At 37.4% G+C, this 27,156-nt stretch overlaps 1 protein-coding gene across 1 annotated transcript in view; it reads left to right on the forward strand.

Moving 5' to 3' along the window:
• Positions 1–27,156, forward strand: part of ADGRV1 (adhesion G protein-coupled receptor V1) — a 471,474-nt gene that overhangs the window by 193,246 nt on the left and 251,072 nt on the right. Inside the window, exons 74-81 of the mRNA XM_074360351.1 lie at positions 763–1,856; positions 4,118–4,235; positions 5,134–5,305; positions 12,264–12,506; positions 16,557–16,964; positions 21,555–21,739; positions 24,861–25,110; positions 25,629–25,768. Of these exons, the coding sequence (XP_074216452.1) occupies positions 763–1,856; positions 4,118–4,235; positions 5,134–5,305; positions 12,264–12,506; positions 16,557–16,964; positions 21,555–21,739; positions 24,861–25,110; positions 25,629–25,768 (2,610 nt within the window). The remainder of the gene's footprint in view (positions 1–762; positions 1,857–4,117; positions 4,236–5,133; positions 5,306–12,263; positions 12,507–16,556; positions 16,965–21,554; positions 21,740–24,860; positions 25,111–25,628; positions 25,769–27,156) is intronic.

Raw genomic sequence — 27,156 nt, forward strand, 5'->3', positions numbered from 1 at the left:
ATAGCTAATAAGTGTTGGATCCGTGATTTGAACCCAGGCTGTCTGGCCGCTATCAGAACTCTTAACCACTATTGACAGTAGAGAGTGATGAGCTCTGAGCTGTCCTCCTGAAAGATATTCAAATTTAGATGAAAAAAAATTGTTAGCCGGAGAAATTATGTCTATGGTCTGGATTAGGTTGATAGGCTACCATTGTTACTTCTAACATAACTAGTAACTCACAACAGAACTCCATACGAAAAAGCTAAGAATAAATCACTCAGTCATCACCGATTCATGTATAAAATTTTAGCAAAACTTGTGTGAGAGAATAGTCCCATTACTGGCTGATAGAAAGAAACAAGGATTTTACGTCTAGTAGAGGCAACTATTGCTATTAGGTTAGATAAGAAATCTGGCTGACATCCAGAGCATCCTGAGAGTTTCTGGTTCCCGTGTGCTGATCATAAGAAAGAGCCTGGCGCTTCAGACCCTTCAGAGGGCTGCTGTGGGGTGACTGGAGAAGCAGACCAGAGCCCTGTGAGCTCTTCCCTTTGCTGACACTTGTGAGGACCCGCCACCTGCGATGACAGCTCCTGTTCTTGTGTTTCTCGTGTTCTGGTGTATTCATCAATAAGTGAGTAGGGCTTGACAGAATTTGAAAAGGCATGTCATTTTTAAGATGCCCTCACAAGCAGCGTCTTAACTGTGTGAAAGATGAATCTCTACAGTGGGATTCATGTTTTGCTTCGATTCTCTGATGGTTTAATTTTTTTTTTCCAGGTCAGGTTTCACTGTTGCTGAAATTGAACCAATGGGAGTCTTTCAATTTTCCTCTAGTTCAAGAAATATCCTCGTGTCAGAGGATGCACAGATGATCAGATTACATGTACAAAGACTGTATGGGTTCCACGGGGATCTTATTAAAGTTTCCTATCAGACAACTGCAGGAAGGGCAAAGCCACTGGAAGACTTTGAGCCTGTTCACAACGGGGAGCTGCTTTTTCAGAAATTCCAAGCTGAGGCTGATATTGAAATAATTCTGATTAATGATGAGCTTCCTGAGATAGAGGAAATTTTTTATGTTAATCTAACTTCCGTAGAAATTAGAGGATTACAAAAGTTCGATGCTGATTGGAGACCACGCCTAAATATAGATTTCAGTGTAGCAGTGGTCACAATATTGGACAATGATGACCTGGCAGGAATGGATGTTTCTTTCACCAAGACAACTGTGGCCACAGCAGTTGACACAGCTCTCATTCCTCTAGAAGCCACCTCCTTCCCCGCATACCCTGACACCACCAAGGTACCTGCCATTCCACAGCCAACCGAAACAGAGGCATCTGGTGTATCTGCCGCCGCTGAGAGCCTTGTCACCCTTCCTGGTACATCTGCCACTTCTGAGAAGCCTGACGTGGCCACTGTAACTGCAGATGTGTCCGATCGGGGAACATTTAGTCTTGGGCCACCCGTTGTTTACGTTGAAGAGGAGGTGAAGAATGGCACGTTTAATGCTGCGAAAGTTCTTGTCCGAAGAACTGGTGGGTCTGCTGGCAATGTCAGTGTGACAGTTAAAACTTTTGGTGAAAGGTCTGCTCAGAGGGAACCAAATGCATTGCCCTTTCCTGACGCCTCTACGATTTCCAACCTAACATGGGCAACTGAAGAGGAAGATTTTCAAGAGCAAACCCTTATCCTTACATTTGTAGATGGAGAAAGAGAACATAATGTGTTGGTTCAAATTTTAGATGATGACGAGCCTGAGGGACAGGAATTCTTCTATGTGTTTCTCACAGACCCACGAGGGGGCGCACGGATTGTGAAGGGAAAGGATGACGCGGGGTTTGCAGCTTTTGCCATGATCGTTATCACAGGTATATCTTTGGAATGATGGAGATAAAAATGAACTTTTGTGGTACAGGATTTGTAGTAAGATCATTCTGTCTTAAATTTAAGAGGGTGAATTACTTGAATCACTGATAGTAAAGCATTGAAACTGTTTTCCTATGTCTTGAACCCATGTTATGAACTCATGGTGTTGTTCTGAGGTGCCAGGCTAGAATTTAATGGGCTGTAAATGTCATGTAGCTCAGAGCCAGTGAACAATCTATAAATCTGTACTTTCACAATACAGGGTAAGCCTTGAAAATACTTAAGTTCATGTTTTTCCTCTGGAAAATAGTTAATCATCCACACATGATTGCCTATCCTGTTTAGAAACCTCATTTTGAATTTCCTAACCACTTTCGCTAAATCATCCCAAAGTCTAAGATCGCATTGTCAGAAATTCTCTATATTTGTTGGAAAATAGATTTAAACTATTTTCTTCTGTTCTCCTTTTGAACCAGTGTGGTTTATATAACTTTTGTACGTGTGTATGGGTCAGTGATTTTTTTAAGAGTTCCTCATGTATGTTATAAAATTTTTTAGTGATAATTTGCAGTTTTCCTCTGAAATCATACTGTATTTCTTTAAGTGGATGAGCTCAACTTGTCATTACCTTATACTAATTAGAGTATTGACAAGGCATTGTCATGTAGGAGTCTTGCCTACTCTGCTCTTTTATGCAGACATTTATGAGTTCTACACAGTATTTTGGAGTTTCTGATGATGCTATTATAAAACAGTATAATGGAAAGAAAACTAAAAATTAGGAAGCCTATATTTTTGACCCAGCTCAGCCACTAATTAAGAGATGTTGATTAAATCATTTAGTATCTTTGCCTTATGTTTCTTTTTTTAAAAAAGGAAATTTTTAGAATAAATATGTTTATGATCCACTTTTAGGATTTGATACTTCCTAGAATTTTATTTTGGCCATTCAGTTACAATTCAGTCATAAGTTTACAATTGTGTAATTCCTTCTACACCTAGCAGTGTGCCATTTGTGTTACTCTGTAAATTTACACCAATTCGAATTTTCATTTATTTTTATTCCTCCAGTTTATCGAATATTGTGAATTCTGTTCTCCAAGTTATTTACTGATTTTGAGTCACAATAGCTTAATGCCGTCTTTGTATTTCTATTAAAATTGTTTTGGCACTGAGCAGCCTCCTCCCCCAATTCCATGACACAGATATTTCATTACAATAGCTTAAATAAGACCAGAGCTGACAGTCAAAATATTTAGCAGTTTGTTTGGCAGAGGCAGAGACCAATCACATTGGTTGCTGGAGGCTTTTGGCTGTCCCAAATATTACCCTGTTAGTTACTAGATCATAGGAAAATCTTACATTGGTTAGGATGGTGGCAGAGGGTTCTTTAGGGACTCAGGACAGCAGCTGTGGTCCAGCTGAAATGGAAGTGCTCCTCAGTCAGCTGGGCATACCAGCACATACCAGTATGGCATGCCAGTACTATACCAGTACAGCATATCGGTGCCTACCCACTTATCACCTCTGAGCCTAACTCTCCAGGCAAATTCCCATTTATCAGCTCTGAGCCTAACTCATCAGTCAGTTGAGCCTCGACGAAGTTCCCTAATGTTTACCTTCCCTACATAACACGTGGCATCACACACACAGCAAGTGATTGACTCCTCTTGGTGTCACGTGATATAATTTACCTGACAGTGTCACCAGCACTTTTGCATGTTGTGTACCCTGAGTTTCTTTACTCTGTCTGCAATGTTCCCATCATCTCACCTGGCTTTTCATAGTGGTTCAGTGCTGAGGGTGAGGATGGGCAGTCTGGCTGAGACAGAACACACACGAGACCCCGGGATGAAAGTGGTCAGTCACGCGCACGACCCTGAGCTGCTGGCTCCATGTTGCTCACGCTTCAGACCTGTGAAGTAGGGGCTGGTGACCACTAGCTCTCCCTCTTTGGGACAGTTCAGTGGGTTTCTGTTTTCTTACAGAAGTACTGCCTACGTGAAACCTCAGGAGTTCCAGGGTGAGGGGTACAGGTGGGTTTTGAGGCTGATTGGTTTTAGGATCACTTTGCAAACCTGGGTCACTGAGAAATGAAAAGCAGCAGGAGCCGTTGACTGGTATTTCTCTCATGTGAGAAGCTCGCTTGTATGTTGGCAAGATTTTGGAGTGATTATTTCAGTGTAGTGTGGGCCCTAAGTTCATTCCAGCTTAAACTCATTGTTATACTTTCAAGTTTGTAATTCTCTATTTTTCTTTTCAGGGAGTGATCTTCACAATGGCATCATAGGATTCAGGGAGGAGTCCCAGAGTGGACTAGAGCTGGGTGAAGGAGCTGATATGAACACACTGCATCTTATTGTCTCAAGGCAGCCAAACAGGTATGTTTGAATATATATGGAAATGTAATATCCTGTGTGTCTATACAGTGTATAATTTGAATTCATAAAATGGTAGAGACAGGATGAAATGCTGATAGAAGAAGGTGGTGGGGAATTTGGCATGTCAGTGTTCAGATGCTCTAGTTCCTAATCTGTGACTTACACTTGGTTTATGAGCATAATGTAGGGTTACCTTGAACATTTTATACTTTATAAAGTGCCATACAGATGCCAGATTATATAAGTCATCACTTCATCATATTTACTATTCTCTGATCATGCCACATATACAACCATTTTCTGTTAGGGAGAGCTGGATTACCAAAATTTTGCTTGCAACTTAGTACTGTATAGTACACATCTTCTGAATGTTCATCATGTACATGTACTTGGTATGCACACATGTACATGTATATATACTACCTTTTACAATATCTCTTGCCCTTTACTTGTAGAGTAGCAACCATTCCTAGCAATAGTGTTTTTCATTTAGGAGGATTCTTGTTAAAAGATAAAAGAATGTTTACTTGAAGGCAAGGTTTTCTATAATTTTTATTTTCATATTTATGTTGCATAATGAGCATATTTCTGTTGCATAATAGGCAGAAAAATGTTAACTTCTTTTCACATTCCTGATACATAATATCAGGAATTATACCTCAATACATATTTAATCAGTATTGGATAGAATGTGGTCAAACAATGCCACGTAAACTCTGGCTTTAATTTCTTAGCTGCAATGGGGAGAATTGGTTATTTTCAGCATTATCAGTGAGAAAGTAAGTCCCGTGGTTTGGATGAAGAGGTACACTTGGGTACAGTGGTAACACATTCGGTCTTAGCTGCAGGAGTAATGCACTCTGTGACTGCATTTGCATAGGTTTTGATTTGTTCCTAGAGCTTTTGAAGATGTCAAGGTCTTTTGGCGAGTCACGTTTAACAAATCAGTCACTGTGCTCCAGAAAGATGGTGTGAACCTGATGGATGAACTTCTGTCTGTGTCAGGGGCCACGATCTGTACCAGGAGTCAAACAGAGTGCTTTATCACCATTGAGCTCAAACCAGGGAAGGTAAGAAACAATGAGACACAGTGTTGTCAACTTCTGATTATATTTCTTTAGAATTAGTAATTTTAAAGCCACTTTGTTGAAGCTTACACGTTGGTTATGTGGAGATTCTTTGTATCTCACCTAGCCATAGCATCTAAATCTCTTTGGTGGACAACAGACTTCACACTTAGAATTCATTACATTGTGAATTTTTGTAAATAAGCTCATCAAGTTGTACACCTAAAACTAATATGATGCTATACACCAACTATATCTCAATAGCAATAATAAAGAAGCTCATCAGTTTTCTCCTTTCTGTTCCTTGTCATTTCCAAGATTCTTCCTGGCCCACTTGCTCATTGTGTGAATGATCCTTTGAGTCATTTTCAGCCTAAATAGACTGAATGTTCAGTTTTTTGCTTTTATCATATCCATAGATTTGGCCACATCATGTTATATCCATAGATTTCATCCATAAAAAGAAAGTTCTCTCATTTACCATTCATTTAGAGTTTGTTTTAGTCTACCAAAAAAGTACAGAGCCCGTGCTTGGGGAGCCTTTGGATAAATTTCTGAGGGTTCATGTTGCACGTGGCACCCAGGAGCCAGGCGTGCCCCTCTCTTTCTAAGGGAATCTGCATTTTTCAAATGGTATTGGTCACCGATGACCTAGTAGAGCTTTAGTTATTTTGTAGTGGTGTGTGGTTTTTTTAAATGACTGTTCTATGATACTTTAATGCCTAAGGAGCACTCAGTAGTCCTCGTTCTTTGTCTACTGCTTAATTTCTTAAACTCAAACATTTAATACGAAAACTAGCCATTATATGATGAACGTTCAAAAGTATCATGGTTTCTTTGTACATGCCAAACACTTCAAACAGCAGAAAAATGTGTTGCACAGGTACAATTATTTCCAAACTTATGATTATATTTTAACCCATTCTAAATAACAACCCTGTAGATTTAACTCTTTTTTGAATTTTTTCTCTACTTGTTTTTTCACTTCTGAGAATTATTGAAACAGTTATATTGATCTTCTGTAAGGTTACAGTTATACGTATTTTCATATGTTGCTGGAGTTGCAGTAATTTTATTGGTTCCAGAAGAGGAATAATACTGTTTCAGATCCCTGAGCTTACACGCCCTTGCTTATCACCACTTTGTTCTTTGTTGGGACCATGGGTCCTCTTTCTCTTCCTGAGCTGTTTCAAATGGGAATTACTGATTGTCTGATTGGAATCCATTTTATGACTTCACTTGTTAGATCAGCGTGTTTTCTAAGTTCATGCTTTGTAGGTTAGTTTTTTCAATACCTTGTGTTTTCCCCAGAATGAGTTGTTCTTTAAATTTTGCAGTGCCCACTTTACCTTAACCATTGCCCTGTTACTTTTGGAGCTGGTCTGTTAGTGGTATTGGAAAGACGTGCCTACCTTGTTACTATCTTGTTATATTTAGGAGGACAACCTAGAGGCTTTTTCTCATAAGAGATGAGATAACAAATCTGTGACCTTAGTGCAGCTCTGTGGCTCATTTCTTCTGTTACACTGGAACAAACATACAACTGCATCATCTTTCAGCTTGTGTGTGACCACCAGTACTCTCTAACTTCTGGCTTGTTTTCATCTTCATTTGTATGTGGTTTATAGGTCCTAATAATTTATTCCTATTCTTAGTACAATTCTTACTTTTTCTAGGAATAATTATCTTATGAATTTTTAAAATTAATTAACCCTTTCCTACTTACAAAGAGAAGTTTTATCATTCCTTAGTAAATGAACATATACTTAATAAAAAACATACCTGTCTTGATATGTTAACGTTCTCCTACATATTAAAATTAATAAAATATTAAGTACACACTATTACAGTCACACTTTTGTTTCATTATAACCACTTTTTGATATACTACAATAACGTTTCTTCTTTAAGTACCATTATAGATGCAAATTCAACTAATTTTAAGTGCTTACTAAATCCTTTTCTCTTTGCCACTCAAATATTCATGTCATGGCCACTGAAAGACTTACTAAGCTGATCTTTTGTCTTTTCATATTGCTTTATAAACCTCTGAAAGCTTAAGTGCTCCATAGCAATAACATGTTCTAGAGCCATCTTGATTTTTCTTGCTCTAAGACATCCAAACAACTATTGGCTTAAGACTTGATTTCTTCTGCCAGCAAGCATTTCAGAGATCTGAATCTAGGTACTGGAGATATGCATGAAAGTTGGCAGTTCACACAGGTGGTGCTGCTATGAGCCATCTTGCTAGTGACGGAGCTAGAAAATGTGTTTTTTAAAATATTGAGTCCCCACTGATTTTTTGATAATGTGTTATATTATTTTATTTTACATTTCTTGAGTGGCAGTTTCATTAGCAACTAATACTTTCTATTGCACTGAAAAAAAGGAACTGAAATTTCAATATTTAAAAATATTTGGCTGTGTAATTCTACTTGAAAACACTTAAATCCTCCTCTCTGCATTTGTCCAAATAATCTTATGCCTTCCTCCACCTCCACAACTGCACATTTCTTAACTCTCCCTTAAAGACTGATCAAAATACCACTTCCTCCAGTATGTCTCCCATGATATCTTCAGTTAGAATTCTTAATTCTCTAAGTTTTTGAAGGAAGTGTCTGTACCTTTCTTGTGGGAGTTACTGGTTATATGCAGGGTTAAAACTAATTGTGCATATTTTATCTTGACTGTTGGACTCTCAGCTGCTTGAAAATTAGAACATAGCTTTGTTCATCTTTGCATTCTTTCCGTCATCCTCCATAAATGTGTTGCATACATGAGTAATTGAAAATTCTGTTGTTTTTGTTAGTATTTATTAATTTATCTCAGAATTTTTGTTGAATTAGAATCTTGGACAGTTCTCACCAGACCTAACACATTTATCTCATACAATGGATGTTAACCTTAAAATTGTAGGAAGTCTTTTGAGGTCAAAGTCAGCTCAGTCCTATATTGCTAGTTGAGTAAATGTTTTTATCAATCTTTTGCTGACCTGGTTCTTGTAAAGTGAGACTTTATGTACGTATGTGTTAAGGGATGGAAACAATTTTCATAGAGTGGGAATACCTTATTGGTAGAGCAGCCAGGTACAGAGGGTAAAGATCCTGAAAGATAAGGAAGCTGCACATTGATACTGTGTGGAGGGGTCTCTACCTGCTGGAGAGAGAGAGAAAAGAGGAGAGCCAAACAGGGGTGCTCTTGGACAGGCTGGAAGGAAGGAAAGGAGGAAAGTTAGAGTGTAGGTGGGAGAAGAGATTGCTTCCTCTGAGCTCACTCTCCTTGCAGGAGACTACTAAGAATTCCCAGGTACCAGAGGTCTTATAATTAAAGAATAAGAGAATGTGGTAGGCAGTCAGAGGATGCTAACTGTGTATTTTCTTTCTCCTAACTAGGGAAATGCTACTGAGCCCACATCCCGATAGTTTCAGTTAGGCGGGAGAAAGAATTTGGTTTCATCTCTTTATTTCTCCTTCTAATTTAATGTTTAAATCAGAGAGTTGAGTTTTCTTCTGCATCCTGAGAAACAGCTAATTTTCAAGGCTTTTTGCTCTCATTGTCTTCCCAGCTGTTAAAAGGTAAGGTATAGACTAGAGTTACCCACATTCCAGTTTTAGTAAGAGGAAATTTCAAAAGAGGCAAGAGATCGTAGTCTTCTTTTCATGTCTGATAAACTGGTACTTAGGGATACACCTGTGGCTGGTTCTGTGTCTGCATTCTTTTGTAGTGGAATTTGCGAGATTATTTGGACATCCCAGCAGAGCAGCACAACAGTGCTCTTTGACTTTTGACCTAAGAACCATCTCTTCATTTTTTTAATCAAAGGAAGGACTTCAAGGATACTGACCTTATTCTGGAAAATACAGTATGGTGGTTAAGAGCTTGGGCTCTGATGATAGAAGACCTGGGTGCAAATCTTAGCTCTTCCACTAATTAGCTGGGTGACATTAGACAAGTTGCTTAGCTTACCTGAGCTTTCCAGATTTGATGAGGTTAATAACAGGGCTGTTAGATTAAATGAGATAATAAATGAGAGATGTTTTGCATGGTGCTTAGCGAGGAGTTGGTCCTTCCTAAGAAAGGGTTGGTATTACTATTCAGAATGGGTGGGAATAGAGACCAAGACGGTTCAGTGACTTGAGTAGTAGCACATCAGCAGCAGTGCTGGGGCGTTACAGCACAACAGCACAACACAGCAAACACAAGGCTTTTCGCCATAGACTTAACCACTGATATATGGTGGTTTCTCCTAAATTCAGTGCAGTCTCCAGATGCTCAACTTGAAGTTTTTCTACTGCCTCATGTCTTAAATTATCATCCCTATAGTTATTCAATACTTTAATTTTTTCCCCTTTTTAAATTGAGATATGTCAGTTACAGTGTGTCAATTTCTGGTGTACAGCATGATGTCCCAGTCATGCATATGTATACTTATATACATTTTCGTATTCTTTTTCATTAAAAGTTATTACAAGATATTGAATATAGTTCCCTGTGCTATACAGAAGAAATCTGTTTTTTTTTTTTTTCTATTTTTATATGTAGTGGTTAACATTTGCAAATCTTAAACTCCCAGGTTTATCCCCTCCTACCCCCTTTCCCCTGGTAACCATAAGATTGTTTACTATGTCTGCGAGTCTTTCTGTTTTGTAAATGAGTTCATTAGTGTCCTCTTTTCTTTTTCTTTTTATATTCCACATATGAGTGATATCATATGGTATTTTTCTTTCTCTTTTTGACTTACTTCACTTAGAATGACAATCTCCAGGTCCATCCATGTTGTTGCAAATGGCATTGTTTTATTCTTTTTTTTTTAATCACTGTGCAGTATTCCATTGTATAAATATACCACAGCTTCTTTATCCAGTTTTTATTTTCAAGTTAGGAAGAATTTAAGTAACTTTCCCAAGTCAATTACTCGGCAAAGATTAGAACTCGTCTTTTGAATTCCAGTCCATTTGCCCTTTCCGTGGTGGGGAGTCTCATGGTTCTATGGGTTCTATCTTGCGGTTCTATATTAGCAAAATATATAAAGGTCATAGTTAATTAACTTAAGATGCACTTCTTAACCCACGAAGTCTGTTTACTAGACAAATTGTTTAAAATTTGTTGCAAATATTTTGAAAAAATATTAAAGATATTGTTTCATGATTACCTTGCTTCTGAGCAGATCTGGGCGCAAGAAATATCGTTTTATCTTGGGCAAAGATCATCTTGGAATGCTGCTGGCCTAACTAGGAAAGGAACTTGAATTCTTGTGAAGTCTACAGTCAGATTTAGATCTAGAGAGGCTCAGATGTGATCTGTAAGTTATGCCTTCCCAGGATACTTCAGGCATATTATTTGAATAGAGTATTTTGTTGTAAGACTGGAAGATTCCTTTTGTCTCTTCTAATTATGTGTTGGCACCTAATCTACACACTGTTCAATTTTAAATGGTTCCTTTCTTAGATTATAACATATTCTTTTGACTCAAAGTGTTTAATGTTTTAATCATCATCACATTGAGAAGAAATATTATACTGAAAAATATAAGAATCTACGTTGGATTGTAATATACTGAAATCCTTAGTTAAATAAAACTACTGTGAATTCAGGCTCGTTGGTCATTAGGGAATAATAGTTCTTGAATATAGTTACCTACACTTCCCTAGTGCTTCAGTTCATTGTATTTGCCAAATTTAGCTTCTTAAAAGCAGAAAGAGTATATTTACCTTTATTTCAATATTCACTGAGTGGTGATCAGCAAAAGTAAAGAATAATATATACCCCAGGAAAGCTAAGTATGTTTCTTCAGACAATAAAAGGAGATTAAATTCATTCACTGTGCTACTAAGATATGACTCATTTTTAAATAATAACAAAAGAGTTTGTTGGATTACTTCAGGACATAAGAATTCTCATTAAAATGATCACAAAACAAGTAATGAATAAGGCCCCCTTGCTGATAGATTAAAAATGATGCATTGTATCACATTAGACAGTGACGCATGCAGTTGAAAAATGCATCAGCTTAGCTTCTTTGAGTTATGCTAGGAAGCTAACAGTGCTGCTAAATTCTTAGGTTATTGTGTCAGAGCAAACAAGTAGAAACAGGTGATTGAAAGTATTTTATAAATTTGAATTCAGGCTTCAGAAAATAAATTATTTGAGATTGTTGTGGAAGAACTGAGGTAAAACATGAGAAAATTATATCCAACAAACTAGATTTCTTTGATACTAAAATTCGGGAAATTTTGCAAAATACATAAAATTACTAAATTAACTGTTATCAATATTTGGTCATATTTATGGAAATCAAGCCTTTTGAAAATAAAACCTTACAAAGCTGAAGCTCCCTTCCCCTCTTATCCCCAGTGTTTCTCCAGCTGCATGCCCTGCCCTACCCTCACTGCCACCCCTTCACCTGAGATCACTTCTGTCATGTGTTTTGTTTTCTTTTTAACTTTTTAAATAAATATGTAATCCATTAACAATATGTCATAAGCTTTATGTAATTAAAAATTTTACATTTATTATATCATGCCATTCATATCCTCATACAGCTTGAATTTTTTCACTCATTATGTTTTCAGATCCATCCTTGTTGAAAAATATTGAAATAATTCATTCCTTTTGACTACTAGATAACATTTCACTGTGTGAATTTTATGTAGCCTTTTATTTATTTATTGACATATACAAAGATCATCTCCTGACACTGATTTTCTAATAAGCTCACCCAAAGAGTAAAGGTGTTCTTAAAGAGACCGAAAAAATAAATCTCATGGTAATCTATCAGAATTTAATTCTGTAATTATACAGAATGTATCTCTAGATGTATGTTTATTTCTATAATAATGCATATGAATAATACTATTTCTTGATAACAGAATTATCTTAAAATAGAAATCTGTTAGTAATCATCCTTTATTTTTTTCTGTTAGTAATCATCCTTTATTTTTTTCTTTTTCCTCATTGTCAGATACCTCGAGTTGAAATGCATTTTTTTGTGGAACTGTATGAAGTAACTACTGGAGCAGCCATAAACAATAGTGCCAGATTTGCACAGATTAATTTCTCACAGAGTGATAAACCTCCAAGCCTCGTGTATTTCTCTGTGGGTTCTCGGCTGCCAGCGGCTCATAAGAAGGCCACTGTAATCAGTTTGCAGGTGGCCAGAGACTCTGGGACAGGACTCATGATGTCAGTTAACTTCAGTACCCAGGTAAGTGTGCACGATGTATTAACACACAGTAAGGTTTTCTTCTTTAACTATAGCATGTGTAATGAAGCAGAGAATAACTGATACATAGGGGGAGGGTATAGCTCAAGTGGTAGAGCACATGCTTAGCAAGCATGAGGTCCTGGGTTCAATCCCCAGCATCTCCTCTAAACATAAATAAATAAATAAACCTAATTACCTCCCCCCACCAAAAAAAAATGACTTCAAACGAGAATAACTGATATATTATTTTCTGAGGATACCCTCATAAATCACATTATGTTTGTTACATTGAACTTTATCCTTGAAACAGTTCATTTTTTTAACTTAAATTTATGTTTTAAAATGGTAGCTTTTTGTTTTTCTCTTCCTTTTGGAAAAGTTGATTGTACAATGCAAAGTGTCTTACATAAATCTGTTGTATAAAATCTCTAGAGAGTTAAAATTTCTTCAGAATGTAGCTGTATAAGACCAGAAACAAAAAGCGTGGATCTTTGTTCTGGTTTATACTTGAACTAGTTGAAGATACTCTTCAGGACTTCAGACACTAACTGATTTTTATGTTTCTTTAAATCTGTGAGCTTATGAGGTCTCACTGCCCCTTTCATGTCCATTCTTTTGGGTGATATCAAGTGAAAGAGAGCGAGCAGGTGGGTATCCAGGGACTGAGCAGCAATGCTACAAAACACTAAGTGACTAGAGCCTGGGGCTGGTCCACACAGCACCCTACACCTTCTCAGAATTGTGGCTTAAAGTTTGTTTAGTAGACAGACAATGTCTGTCTACTCTGCTTGAAGTATGATTGTAGAGATTGGAGCTTGCCCACCTAAGCCTTCTCTTTTTTCCCCTTGACTCATATCCTCCAAGAAACCCAGAGTTTGAAAACTCCCATTCTGAACCAGTGCTGCCATTTCCCCTGTTTCGAAATTTCAAACTTGGTGACACTCTAGGTCTCAAGGTTTCCAAGTTGTTTTTTATTTTTTAAGCAAAGTGCTGTTTAGTATGTGCTTGGTCATGTCGCTATTGAGTGGCTCAAACATATGGACCCATTTGTGCATAAAATACAACATATGTGCAGCCAATTTGCTGCAGCAATCATGTGAGTCAGGGATGGGAAGTTAGAACTGGAGCTAACTTCCAGTTCTGGGTCGTGAGCTGTCCGGAAGCTTGCCAGGCAGAAAGCTTATCCTTATGATTGAGTCCTCAGCTTGGCAAGCAAGAAGACCGAACTATCGTATGAGACTCTAGAAATAAACTCCTTCTGAATAGCCCTGAAATGGCATGAACATGGAAAGAAGTATTTTGATTCATGGTGGGGAGATTTTAGCATTTTTGCTTTTAAGCATTTGAGATGGTAAGAGAGATGGTAAGAGAAAATGTGTGCTTCCTCCTCTTTCTCCCATGAAATATATATCATCATATGCTCGCTACTTTGTAGAATGGAAGAAGGAAGAAGTGATAAGAAGACTTGAGGCACATTTTAAACTAGTTCATATACTCAGTTGAAAGGGGAATTGAAGATGCCAAAATAAGAACCCGAATGCCAGTATCTGTGTCATAGTCATTTATATTCTTCCTGAATTATTCACACATGATTCCTTGCAAAACACATGCTGTCACCAGCCTGTAACTCATAGCATTTTTATAACACTATAAAATCAACATAGAGGAGACCCACAATGATGAAAATTTATCTTGACTGTGTCAACATTGATATCCTAGTTGTGACATATTATAGGTATGCACAATATAACCAAGGAGAGATGTTGGGTAAAGGGTACAGGAGACCACTCTTTATTATTTCTTACAGTTGCATGTGAATCTGTAATTATCTCAAAATAAAAAGTTTTATTTCAAAAATTAGAAATGAAAGTTTCCCCTCTCTGGTATGATTTTATTTTCCTGTTGCTTCAATGCCCCTGCATTTTCTCTCTCTGAATACTAGGCAAATTGCTGGAAGAGAAAGTCATACAATTCTATTTTCCAATAGCTGGCAAGGATGAGAAAATAATTATGGATCAAGTTGCTATTCTGTTGTAATGATACCAGTTTTGATTTTACTTAAAATAGAATTTAATGACATAGTTAAAACAGTAGCTGTAGCATACCTGTTGTTTGGTAAGTCAGCGTTCTCAGTACATAAATACTACAGTCTTAGCAGAAGTTCCCTTCTGCCTACGTGTTTGTGATCTAAAGGTAAGGGAGATAAGGATTTGATATAATGGAAATGTCGCTCATTCCAGTTATCTTTAAATTAAGCCTATAACTAAGCCAGATTTGAAAACCAATTCCAGATACTTTCATTTGTATATGTGCACACTAACCCAAAGCCCACAAGTTCAAGAAAGAACATGACTTTCCTTCCGATTCTCACATTGCTTATTCTGTCAAAGGCTGTTTCTATGTTAATCTTCATTGTTGCTTTTAAATTGCATAGTGCTTCTTGGTGTTTGTTATATGTATTTTATAAACACAGTATTATCTCGATTATTCCATTTCCTTTAAATGTCTGAATTGTGAAATAAATTCCACCAGAAAAACAGTGACCAGAGTGTATATATGCACTTTACAGTAATAAAATCATCACCACCTAACTTTATCAGGATCCTAAAACTAGCTGCCGTAAACCCTTCTCTGATGCCATCTGGCTTTTTCCTTGCAGGATAACCTCTCCCCATCTTGCAGATAACTTCTATCCTGAATTTCATGTTGAATTATTACCTTGCTTTTATTTATAATTTTGCCCCTAACCATAAGCTGTGTAGGTTTACCTGTTTTGGAAATTATACAAATGAGATTCTTCCAATGGTAGTGTTTTATGGTGTGCTTTTTTTGCTCATCAATATGTTTTTGAGAAATACCTGTGCTAGTGTGTGTAGTTCTTTCACTTTTACTCTTGTGTGATATTCAAACTTTAATTTATCCATTCTGAAGCTAGTAGAATTTTGTGTTGTTTCCTTCAGTGAGGCTTTTTCTACCGCTAGGCAGATGCTCATGAAACCTTTTATCTTCCTTGATTTTTCACTTTTTTGTCACACTTGGTCCTCCTTCTGGAAGTGTGCTGTTCCCCTTTGGGTGTCTGGAACACCACCCTTTCCTGCTCTCAGCCTTACTTCTCTGGCAGCAACTTCTTGTTGCCCCTGTTGGTCGTCCTGACCAATGAATACTGGGGTCTCCCTGGACTCACTCTCTAGGCTAGACCGTCCACACATGTCCTCTTTGAATATCATCTATAAAATGCGAACTCCTGAATTTTTATCGCTAGCCTCTTCACCACCCCTGATCCAGACTCATCTATCTGATTGCTGTTATTGATGTCTTCGTTTGAATGGTTTAAAAGGCATCTCAGGCTTAATGTATATGATAAATAACTGGATTTCTCCCGTAATGATATTTCCCTCAGTTCACTGCCATTCATCCAGAAAAACAGCTAGTAGTTTCCTCTTTCTCCTCTTCCTTTCCATCCAACACTGAATTAATCAGAAGGTCCTGCTGACCCTATGTTCAAAATATCTTCCCAGTCTGAGCGCTTCTCACTTTTCTGACTCATAAAACCTAAGCTATCATTTTTTTAATCAATTAATGTAAAAACCTCCTATCTTTTCTTCCTGCTTCCATCCTTATCCCCTGCTGTAGCCTAACAATCTACAAGGGCAGAAGTACTCATGAAAATATGAAATAACATGTGTCCTTCTGCTGGAATCCTGCAGTGTCTTCCTGTCATACTCTGTGTCGTGAATGTACATGATCTGACCTCTGGGCATATATGCCTCTGAATATCTTCACAGTTTTAGTATGCTCACAATTGAGAAATTCTGTGAGGCATTTCTTTCCTAACTCTCTTTCTTGGTCTGTTCTAAGGCATCAACCCTATCACTATAAGATGTGTATTTTTCTCTCTAATTTATCTTAGGGGATTAGAAAAAAGTATAAAATGCCCCGTTTTAATAGTAATGTTGTTGTGGCCCATCAGATCGTTTAAGAGAAATAAAATTTGTTAGGATAGGATCAAGGTTTTATAGTTTCACTTAGATGGTGTTGTTTAATTTCTAGGAGTTGAGGAGCGCTGAAACAATTGGTCGTACTCTCGTGTCTCCAGCTGTTTCTGGGAAAGACTTCATGAGAACTGAAGGCACCTTAGTCTTTGAACCTGGCCAGAGAAGCACCGTATTGGATGTGATCCTAACGCCAGAGACAGGGTCTTTAAATCCATTTCCTAAACGCTTCCAGATTGTGCTTTTTGACCCAAAAGGTGGTGCCAGAATTGATAAAGTGTACGGGACGGCTAACATCACCCTTGTCTCTGATGCGGATTCGCAGGCCTTTTGGGGGCTTGCGGATCAGCTGCAGCAGCCCCTGGATGGCGACGTTCTCAACAGAGTGCTTCACAGCATCAGTGGGAAAGTGGCTACGGAGAACACGGACGAACAGCTCAGTGCTGTGATGTATTTGCTGGACAAGGTAAGAAGCCCTTGCAAAGTATTAGCAGTTGCAACATACATTTTTAGAGAACAATAAACCACATACAGTTATAATGTCAGTTATCATGGATGTATGATAGAGTTAAATTTCTGAACATAAGAATGAAATTCATCATGTCTGACACTGTGCTTTTGATTGGATATGACTGATGCCTGTTTGGAAACTTCAGTCTTACGCTGACAGAGTGATGAGTAATTTATTGCAGCAGTGAGGATAGTCCAGGGTCTGAAAGGAGACACCTAGTGTCAGAAGCTCCAAGCTCGTTCTGATTCTCCAGAAACTGGATAAATATCTTTTGAGATTCCATCTCAGTTTTTTGGAGTCCATAAAAAGAGGACTTGGACTGGATTACTTAGTTCTTCCAGCTTAAATGCCATGAAACAGGAGCTAGTGCCCTGTGCTTGTTCCCTAATCTGGATACTGAAAACTTCCACAGATAAAGAAAACTAAGGAATGACCTGATGATTTCAGGCATTCAGATTGGTGTGGACTCCGGCCAACTAGGTTTTGTTTTGAACCTATTTATTTACATTTCTGTAAATTAAGAAATTAAATGGAGATAGGAGGTCCTAAGAATGTAAATGAAAGAAGATATCTAAAAAGAGTTTTACTGAAGGAAAAAACTTGTGGCAGTTTATTTTGGGCTTTCTTATCAAGATATTTCTTATCAACATATTCATACACAAAGGAAAAAAGTTTTGAATGCATCCACAGTAGTTTATAAATACTGTATTTCTTACACAAGATCTTTAAATACCTGAGGTGTTTATGGTGGGGTTTTAGATTATCATGCCTATTTTACTTCTTATGATATCTCTTAAAATGCAATGTCTAAAGGTTAGAAAAGAAAATTATACAGTACATGGTCAAGGAGAGGAGGCCTTGCCAAGTAGCTTGTAAAGCAATAAGAGGTGACTGCTGTTTCATGCAGAGTTCTAGGGGTGAGAATTTACTCTGGGAAATGATGTTAAAGTTTCTAATGATGAAATAGTATAGGACAAAAAAGTTTGATTTTGGCCGAGTAGAGTGAAAGACTGTACAGTAGCGACATTTTAGAAAAGAGAACTTCTTTTTGTGTAATTTATAAAAGATATAAGGACATTTTGTTACTTTCTTATTTCTCAGCAAGTTATGTAAGAGATCATTAAAAAACATTCAGAAGTCATGAAGGAAATGGCTGATAAACTTGACCACATAAAGTGGTCAAACAAAATTTCTCTTTGCATATACCACAAGCAAAGTCAAAAGACAACAAATGATTGTATGTTGATTATATCTCAGTAAAACTGAGGGAGGCAAGAAAAAAAAAGACAGCTAAAAGGTCTGGGGAGTATTTGTGCAAATACATGTATAACAAGAATATTTCAGCATTACTTATAATAACAAAAATTGGAAAAAATAGCCATTAAGAAAGATCTGTTATATCCATAAAATGCAAAAAATTTTCATGATTTAGACAAATTTATAATAATGAGAATAAGACAGCAATAAAACAAGCATTGAAAATATAGATAATCATATGGTAGGGTTGATATTTTAACAATAAGATACAGGATGCCCAATTAACTTTGAATTTCAGATAAACTGAATATTTTTTAGTATATGACAAATAAAAAACAAATATTTTTATTTGCATGTGCTATTTGGGACATACTTATATCAAGCAATTATTGGCTGCTTACCTGAAATTCATACTTCATCTGGGCAGAGTCACCCATACTTCATCTGGCAACCACTCATATGTCTCCTGTGTACTTCGTATGTTCTCTAAGATATCCTCAAAGTCAGGAGTGCAGAATAGAACTTCCAAATACTGAATAGAACGTCATTTTATAGGGTCTCGTATTTTAAGTGAGATTGTTTCTTATTTGTAAGTTTTAGTCTTCCCCAGATTCTAACTTCTTTGAAACAGAATCTGGTTTATCCTGTATATTTCTTTATAGGAAGAGCTCAACAAATCTTAATTATTGTTGAATTAGTAGTAGAAGTGACTGCTTATTTATGTTCAGAAGAAACAGATACTGTGCTAAGAGCAACAGCCTTAAATGACTCACTGTAAAGGTGGTCTGAATAAAACCCAGCTGTGTGGCTTTGGGCCAGTTTTTGCCATGACATAATATTCTGTCTTTTGATTTTCTTAGATAGAGGGCAATGAAAATTATTCAAAACACTGTCAGTTGCTTTTGTAACAGTTTCTGTCCTTTAAGACTGTTGGATTTGATATGCAAAATTTAAATTTCATTGGGTTTTGGTTTCCAGGTTATTGAAGCTTGGTGAAACACAGGTCAAGGGGCATTGCCTCTGATTTTGTGTCCTAGAACACTCAGAAGAGTACAGGAATAACTTCTGTGAAAGTTTGGTAGGCTCTCCTCCCCCACAAAGTCCCCTTTTACTTTCTCTCATGACAGTTTTAAAGCTCTCCCTGTGGTCGATTCAGGTTTTCTACCTTTTTGTGAGCCAGGTTTGGTAATTTGAGGGGTTCTTTTTTATTGTTGTTTATGTAAAATGGCTTTTAGAGCCGGTATGTTTCTTTTCATCATGTACTTTTGAATATTGTATCTTATATTTCAGTAGTTATTTTTTTACATTTGATTAATTTTGTAATCATACTAACAATGATTTAAACTTAGCTCTGTATTTTCCTACCTGGTTCTGTATTTCATGCTTGCAATAATTTTGACTGACTTGTCTGCAGACTGAGTCAATCTGTGTTATTTTAGGACAAGCCAGTGGGAGGATGTTTTGAGTCAGGGCAGGATGGCTGTCACTTTTGCCTTGGAGGACTGGCTGTTCATCATCTCCTTCTCTGGAAAAGTTAGGCGTCCTCTTTCTGCCTCAGTTTCCTTACCTGGAAACAACAGAATAACAGTAACACCTCCTTCACAGAAATGTTGTGAGAATTAAGGAAGTTAGTATAGTGTGCTGTGAACAGTACCTTTACAAACCAAGGGTTATATGAATGGCCTTCTTGTTTTATTTTTTGTGTGCTTTACTAAAGGAAACTTTCTGTTGCCCTTGAATATGCATGAAAGGTTGGTTCTAGAATTCTTGGATCACTACCTTTAATTCTTAAAACTGCATATGTTGCTCTGCTGGCTTCTGGCATTTCATATGCAAAGAATTCTGACGTCAAACTGAATTTTTGATCCTCTGTTAGTAATTTTTTTTTCCTGTCTGATTTCTGATATGTTTTCTTTTAACTCTTGAAATAATATTTAAAAATCACCCAAATACTTCTGGTGGTGTTTCTTTTCCTAATTTTCTTTGCTATAAAGCAAGCTTGCATTTTAGACATGAGTTTTTCTTAAGCTTATCAAAGATCTGTGTTGCTTTTCTCTAATACTTGCTGTTTTATATGCTTGCTGTATCTTATGGGTTTGTCCTGTTTGTCTGTAATATTTTCTCTGGGTTCTGGGAGCATTTCTTGAGCTTCTTTTTCAATTAATGTATTCAGTTTAATTGTTTTAATAGCAGTGGGCTGTTCCCTGTCTCCATTGTAGTTTTCATTTCATTAAATTTTAATTTTGTACCTTTTATCTTTTCCCTATGGATTATTCTCCATTCTCCCTTATTGTCTTTAGGATGGCTACTCTTATAAACTTAGATCTTGAGTTTAGCCATCAGCTTGACACTGTATAGATTACAAAGCTATTAAAAAATATGAGGAACATCGAGCCACTTCCTCAATGAGCTCTGCTAGTGGGAGTAACAGAAAAATCATTTCAACACTGCCATGAGTTCATTAGTAAAGGTATGTGCAAGTTGCAGAAGGAGTGATGATGCATGTCGGCAGGTGGGACATAGCATAGCAATCACAGTGATTACTAATTTGAATTCTGAAGAATTAGTGGGGACTTCTCAGGTGTCTAAGAGTGTAGTGGAATAATAAGTCAGTGGCTTCACACCCGTGCGTAGTCTGACAGTAAAGATAGGGTTCCCATCATTCTGGCAAGGGGAAAATTAAATCATGAAGACGGCTTTTCCTCTTACTCTCCTTGTCCCTCAAACAACAAATAACCCAGTCCTTTCAGGTAGGAAGGTTCATACTTACCAGTAAAGGCAAGAGTGAGAGGAACTCTTGACTACTCTTGGTTGAAAAAGGATTTTCTCATTTGATATTTGAGAAAGTTAGTGATATGTGGTGGCTTCTGTCCAATGAAAAACAGATAATTAAAAAGGATTTTACTTCTATTACAGACAGATATTCTTGTGCTTATTCCCTTAGTTGTTGGTCAAAATAAAAAGAATCTTTGGGGTAGATGTAAAAGTGAGATTAATTTTGACTCCTGATGTTAGATGTTGTTAAAATTAAGTGACCCATGCAACTGTTTTGGGCTTTATGTAGACACTAAATAGAAAATATTTTGGTGACTATGCCTTTCTTTATAAATGAGTATTTATGCTTTTAAAGTATAAATGTATTTGAAATATGATTTTGATACTTATTTCTCTTAAATTCTTAATAGATTCACCCTCATTTTGTTAATGTTACTAACTGATATACCATACATATCATTTAAGCAGTTTATTCTTGAAGATGTAATTTCATACTTGGATTTTTTTTTCCAGATAACCATTGAAGGAAAAAAAGAGGCATTAAGCATCGTAAGCCGAAATCTTTTCTATGAGATTCTTTGTGCTCTTGTTAACCCAAAGCGCAAGGACACTAGGGGATTCAGTCACTTTACTGAAGTGACTGAGAATTTTGCCTTTTCTCTACTGACTGATGTTACCTGTGGCTCTCCTGCTGAAAAGTAAGTATCTTTTAATTTAGTAGTGGTACTTTATGTATATTCTTTCACAGTTTACAAACCAATATGCAATGCAAATTGACATTTAGATGATGTAACTAAGGATTATACAATCAATGCATTGCACCTAATGGACAAATTAAGTTAATTATTTGAAGGAAGCGTTGAAACTGCACCACAAAATCAGTTTATACTGTGAAGAATATATTCCTCTTGTTTTGCAGGCTCTTTTAAGAATAAAAAGTCTTATTGCTTACTTGTGTTTATATAATGAGTAGAAGATAAATTCTGAATAGAATAAAAGGAAGGCGATTCCCACGTTTAGACGTGTTTTAATGCACTGTTAATTGTGCTTCCCCCTGGAGTCCTGGTTCAGTTTCAGCCATTTGGAGGCAGCTCCCTGAATGTTGCTGAACTTCAGACTAGTTGTTTCATGACTGGAATTTCATGGCAGAAAGCAAGCAAGAAGAGAAGGAAAAAAATTAAATTCAGCTTGTGTTCATTATTAACTGTACAATTATTTTTGTACTTACATGTTAATATTCTCCAGAAGTCTGGTTAAAAGTGTTGTTCGGTGAAGTCAAATAGTTCATAGCTTTGCGTAGTCCCAGTTCTTTCTGTTTGTTTTTCTATATTTTGGCAAGAACTCTGGGATATTGAGATAGTGTCACATGTGAACCATCTACCCTGGTATGAATGTTGGTTCCCATATCTGCGCCCTCAAAGGCCTGGCGAGGACTCAGGAAAGTATAAGGTGCACAGAAGGAGTGGCTTTTTCTGTCTTGTTGCCTAATGTATACTCAGGATCAAGAGCAGTGTCTGGTACATGGTGGATAATCAGTAGTTACGGAATAATGAGTGAATAAAATGAGTAAGTGAATCATTGTGTTTTCTGCCATGTACATCCTCCCTATAGACTTATCTCTCCTTCTCAGTTGTTTAGGAAGAGGAAAACAGCATGTATAGTGGCAGTTTGGGGAAATTATCAATTGGAAAGATCTTCAACCATTAGAGATTGGATATAGAATAAGTTAGGTAGGGTGTGTGTGTACGAATCAGACTTAGAATTTTGGAGCCATCAAATTGAGGACACCGTTAAAGATTAAAGAACAGGATAAATCCATAAACACGATGACTACATAGGAGATAATTGTTCAGGGAAGAGAAGGTGTGGGCTAAAAGTGAGGCAAGGATGAGAGGAGGATGGCACCTTGAGAGTAATTAGGTGGTAGAATTTAACGTATAGGTGACAAATTAAAAATAGAAAATAAGAGAGATCAAGACTGATTCTTTCTTTACTCAGAAAACTCTGAAGATGTTGACCCTTCTCATATGCATTATTTATACATTGTCTTACACGGGATTCAAGGGCATCTACTGAGAGTGAAGGGTTTGAGAACAGAGCAGGGATGTTGAGAGAAATAACATCTAGAACAGTCATTTGGAAGCCAAGTGAAACCAGTGTCAAGGGGCATTGAGGGTCTGACTGAGGTTGGTCGCTGTGGATTTGTAGTGGTGCCAGTCTACATGTTAATATGGGTTTCCCCCACCTCACTTCAGTCTGGGTGTGAAGCAAATCTGGGGATTGATCATAGTGAGTACATTTGGAAGGACATGGATGTAGGAGGTTGAAGGTCAGGGAGAGTGTAGTCACCGTCAGGTAAGAGGGACCAGGAATTTGGCACACTGGTGTCATGGTTGGATAGAGTACCCCTATACGTGTTGTGTTGGTCTCAGAAGGCCAGCATAGTGAGTCCATGATGGTGCTGATGGGATAAATCTCAGTAGTGGGTATGCAGCTATATGGCTGAGGTTCGCTGGTCTCAGGTACATTGTACCTGGTAGGGCTGGGCGAGGGGGAGATCTGCAGTGATAGCCTTTAGCTCAGAGTCACCAGTGAAGATATGGGAGTCTAGATGGGGAAATTAAGAAATGAGTTTCTCATAAACTGTTGTGAAGGTGCAAGTGGCCCATGAAGATTGAGGGGTTCTAACAGCAGTCTTGGACACAGGGGTCCAGAGCCTGTATGAAGGGCTGGACTAAATAGATGGATATTTGAAGGCACTAATTCAAATGTGGTAGTTAAAGATTGTTTTAGAAAGGGTATATTAACTAGAGGGAAAACTTAGCCCTTACCATTTCCTTTTCTTTCTGAAATCTATTTAAAATTCTCAGCTCCATTTCCCAGGTTAGGGGTCTTGACAAGGTATTTGTCCCTACAGTACAATCATACATACTCAGCATCTCTTCTGGCCCATTTAACTTTTACAATTTAGTGCATAATTTTTACCCTAATATCCTAATAGTCTCCCTCCTTTTTCAGGCAGGTTTCAGTTTTGATTCATCTTTGTGTCTCTTCATTGTTTGCAAACATGATAGGTCCACAGGAAAAAAAATGCATCAGATTTTTTGGAGGACTGGTTAACAAATAGTTTCATAGAACCTCCAGCCTCCCTCAGGCAAGGATTCTAATTTAGTAAGAATGGGATGTGATCTAGACATCTGTATTTTTAAACAAGCTTCAAAGTGATTTCAGTGCCCACTGAGGTTTGGAAGCAATTTCACTGAGCACAGGATCTTATGCCTGGGAGAATGTTCAAACCAGAATTGTTAAATGGATAAAGATCACTGTTCAGGGCTGTTTCTTTTACCAGTCACATGGCTGAAGTTGAAATGCTCTGATGAGTTAGAAAGGAATGAGGTAACTTGATGAAAACATGGCTCTAGATATATAAGATTTATAATATTCTTAAATATAATGCAGAGTGTTTCAGTTTAGTGGTGCATCCTTTCCAGCCTAGACCACCAATGCTGATGTGACTGACGCAGAAAAATACATTTAACAGCCACTGATTCTACGTGGTGTCTGTGAAAAAGCTTTCAAAAACCCATGTTTTAGGTTATAAGGGGGATCAAGCAAGAGGACACAGAAAGTTGTGTGCCAAAAATCATGACAATTCACCATAAAAGCACTGAAAGCACATTCTCTTTACTGCTTCTAGGTGGGTAGTGTCATGTTTATACACAAAGAACAGAGCCCCAGTGTAATGAATTTTAACAAATATAAATGGATATACATATACAAGTACATGCCATTTTAGCAGAATCTGCTTTTCTGTCACAGAAGCAAAACCATCCTTGACAGTTGCCCATATTTGTCCATACTGGCTCTTCACTGGTATCCTCAGCAAATCAATGGGCACAAGTTTGAAGGAAAAGAAGGCGATTATATTCGAATTCCAGAGAGGTTATTGGATATTCCAGATACAGAAATAATGGCTGGGAAGAATACATGTGAATTAGTCCAGTTTACAGAGTATAGCAGCCAGCAGTGGTTTATAACTGGAAACAGTCTTCATGCCCTGAAAAATAAGGTAATCTATCATTTGAAAAATTATGTGGTTGGAATTTGATTTTTCCTTAGCAAACATTCTCCTCAGGATGCACTGAGTTGATCAGATTTGTGGTAAGTGCTACACGTGGTGAGCTAATTATGAAACATCCCATCTTAATGATCCATTTGTAGAATGTTTAGTCTCAAAAATAGTTAGAAATATTTTCTTCATGTTTTATTGAGTAACATATATATAAAAGTGGAGAAAGTGAAAAAATACAGCTTCTGCTAATACTGTGTGGTGTTACATATCCCACTCATGGTGAAGTCTGACAATGAAAGTGAGCATCGTCAGCTGCTCAGTAACTGAGGTGGAGGTAGTGCATTTACTGTGGAAAACCAATCAAAGGCCCTGCGTTCTTAACTCTGTATAGCTGACTCTGTACAGCCGCAGTCTGCAAGTGACTAGAAAAATGACATAAAGCTCAGATTGGGAGATTCAATCATGACATTAATTTGAAAATATCATTAAATTTTCTATTCTTTGTGGCGTTTTAGGTGTTATCTTTGAGTGTGAAAGGTCAGAGTTCACAACCCCTGACCCACAACAACGAGGTTCTCTACAGGATTTACGCTGCTGAGCCTAGAATTGTTCCCCAGACGTCTCTGTGTCTTCTCTGGAATCAGGCTGCTGCTAGGTACTTGTTAATAACTCTTAAAATCAGAATTTGCACCTTCCTCATTCCAGGACCATTGAGCCCAGTTTTTTGCACTGACCGTACTTGGTCTCAGGTTAGACTTTAGACTGGAGAACAACCTCTATAAAGAATGAGATAAAGCAGCATAGGAAGTGGTCTAGCAGGTGGCAGATGCAGCCAAACAATTTAAATATGGGTTTAACACATTATTTAGTCCTTCATTATTACTACTTCTATGGGACTTAGTCTGAGTTCTGCTCAATTCACATAACCTTCTTGTGGTTATTGGTTAATTTATTAAGCAGTGGAGGAAATTCTTTTGACCCCTTCCATCTGGGCTAGTCCACATATGGCTTGGGGTACCTTTTGGGATTAAAGCCATGCACAGGAATGGGAAGAGAGTGATTCTTTCTGTGAATCTTCTTGGCCTAAGACCTCATGTCTCTAAGCAGTACTGTCACTGGGAGCTCAGTCAATGCTGTAGGGTCAGGCATTGCTGGCCTAGAGGGTTTAGGGTTCAAATCAGTCACTAGATTCTGTTTATTACTGACTTTCAGCCACACAAACTAAATTCCAAGAAGGTTTAACAGCTTAGTTGAGTAACCAGCTGTCCTCCAAACACCAAAATTCTAGTTAGTCTTTTTGTGAGAAAGTAATTCTTAATTGAAATTCCTCATGCTTTAGGACAGTTCTTAAACCTAATATATAGATGCTCTACAGTCTTGAATATATAATTTATAATGAATATTTCAAGCTTGAATCTGGTTAAGAAGTTTTATGTCCTTAGGAAAGTAAAAGTATCAAAAGGAGCTAGAAGGCAAGAAGCTCAACCAGCAGTCACTGAGGAAGGTGTGACACTGTATTTGCTATAATTATGAGAAAGTTCTTATGCTAAAAAAAAGGCAGGTTTTATAGATGTAAACACCTGAAAGAACCCTGGAAAACAATTATGTAATATAACTGAATCAAAATCTAAAACAGATGAAGAAGGAAACTTAGAAAAGCATATAAGCAACTTATGTGGTTCAAAACACAAGAGGTGTGAAAAATGAGGAAGGGTGAACATTGCACATTTGATGTCTATGTTGACGTTTGGGCATTTTTGAATGCTTGGGAGGAGTACTGTCTGTTTAATTCCTTGGATGTGTTTGCTTGAGATTAGGTAGGGACTGGTACTGCTCTTTTGAGAGGACCAGCTTGTTTGGTATTGGAATGCTTTTGCAGGTTTGGTTCGTATTTTGGCTCTTTCCTAAGGTATCTGTGGGACCTGTTGTGTCAAGTCTTGGACGAGATGTTCCCACCATTGTTTCTTCTTGAAAATGTGGTCTGCTTAAGTCTTGAGTAAAGATCACTAGGTTCAATAAGTTATTTTTTCTTTAAAAGCCATC

This window comes from Camelus bactrianus, chromosome 3, assembly GCF_048773025.1.
Source record: "Camelus bactrianus isolate YW-2024 breed Bactrian camel chromosome 3, ASM4877302v1, whole genome shotgun sequence".
Taxonomy (NCBI): domain Eukaryota; kingdom Metazoa; phylum Chordata; class Mammalia; order Artiodactyla; family Camelidae; genus Camelus; species Camelus bactrianus.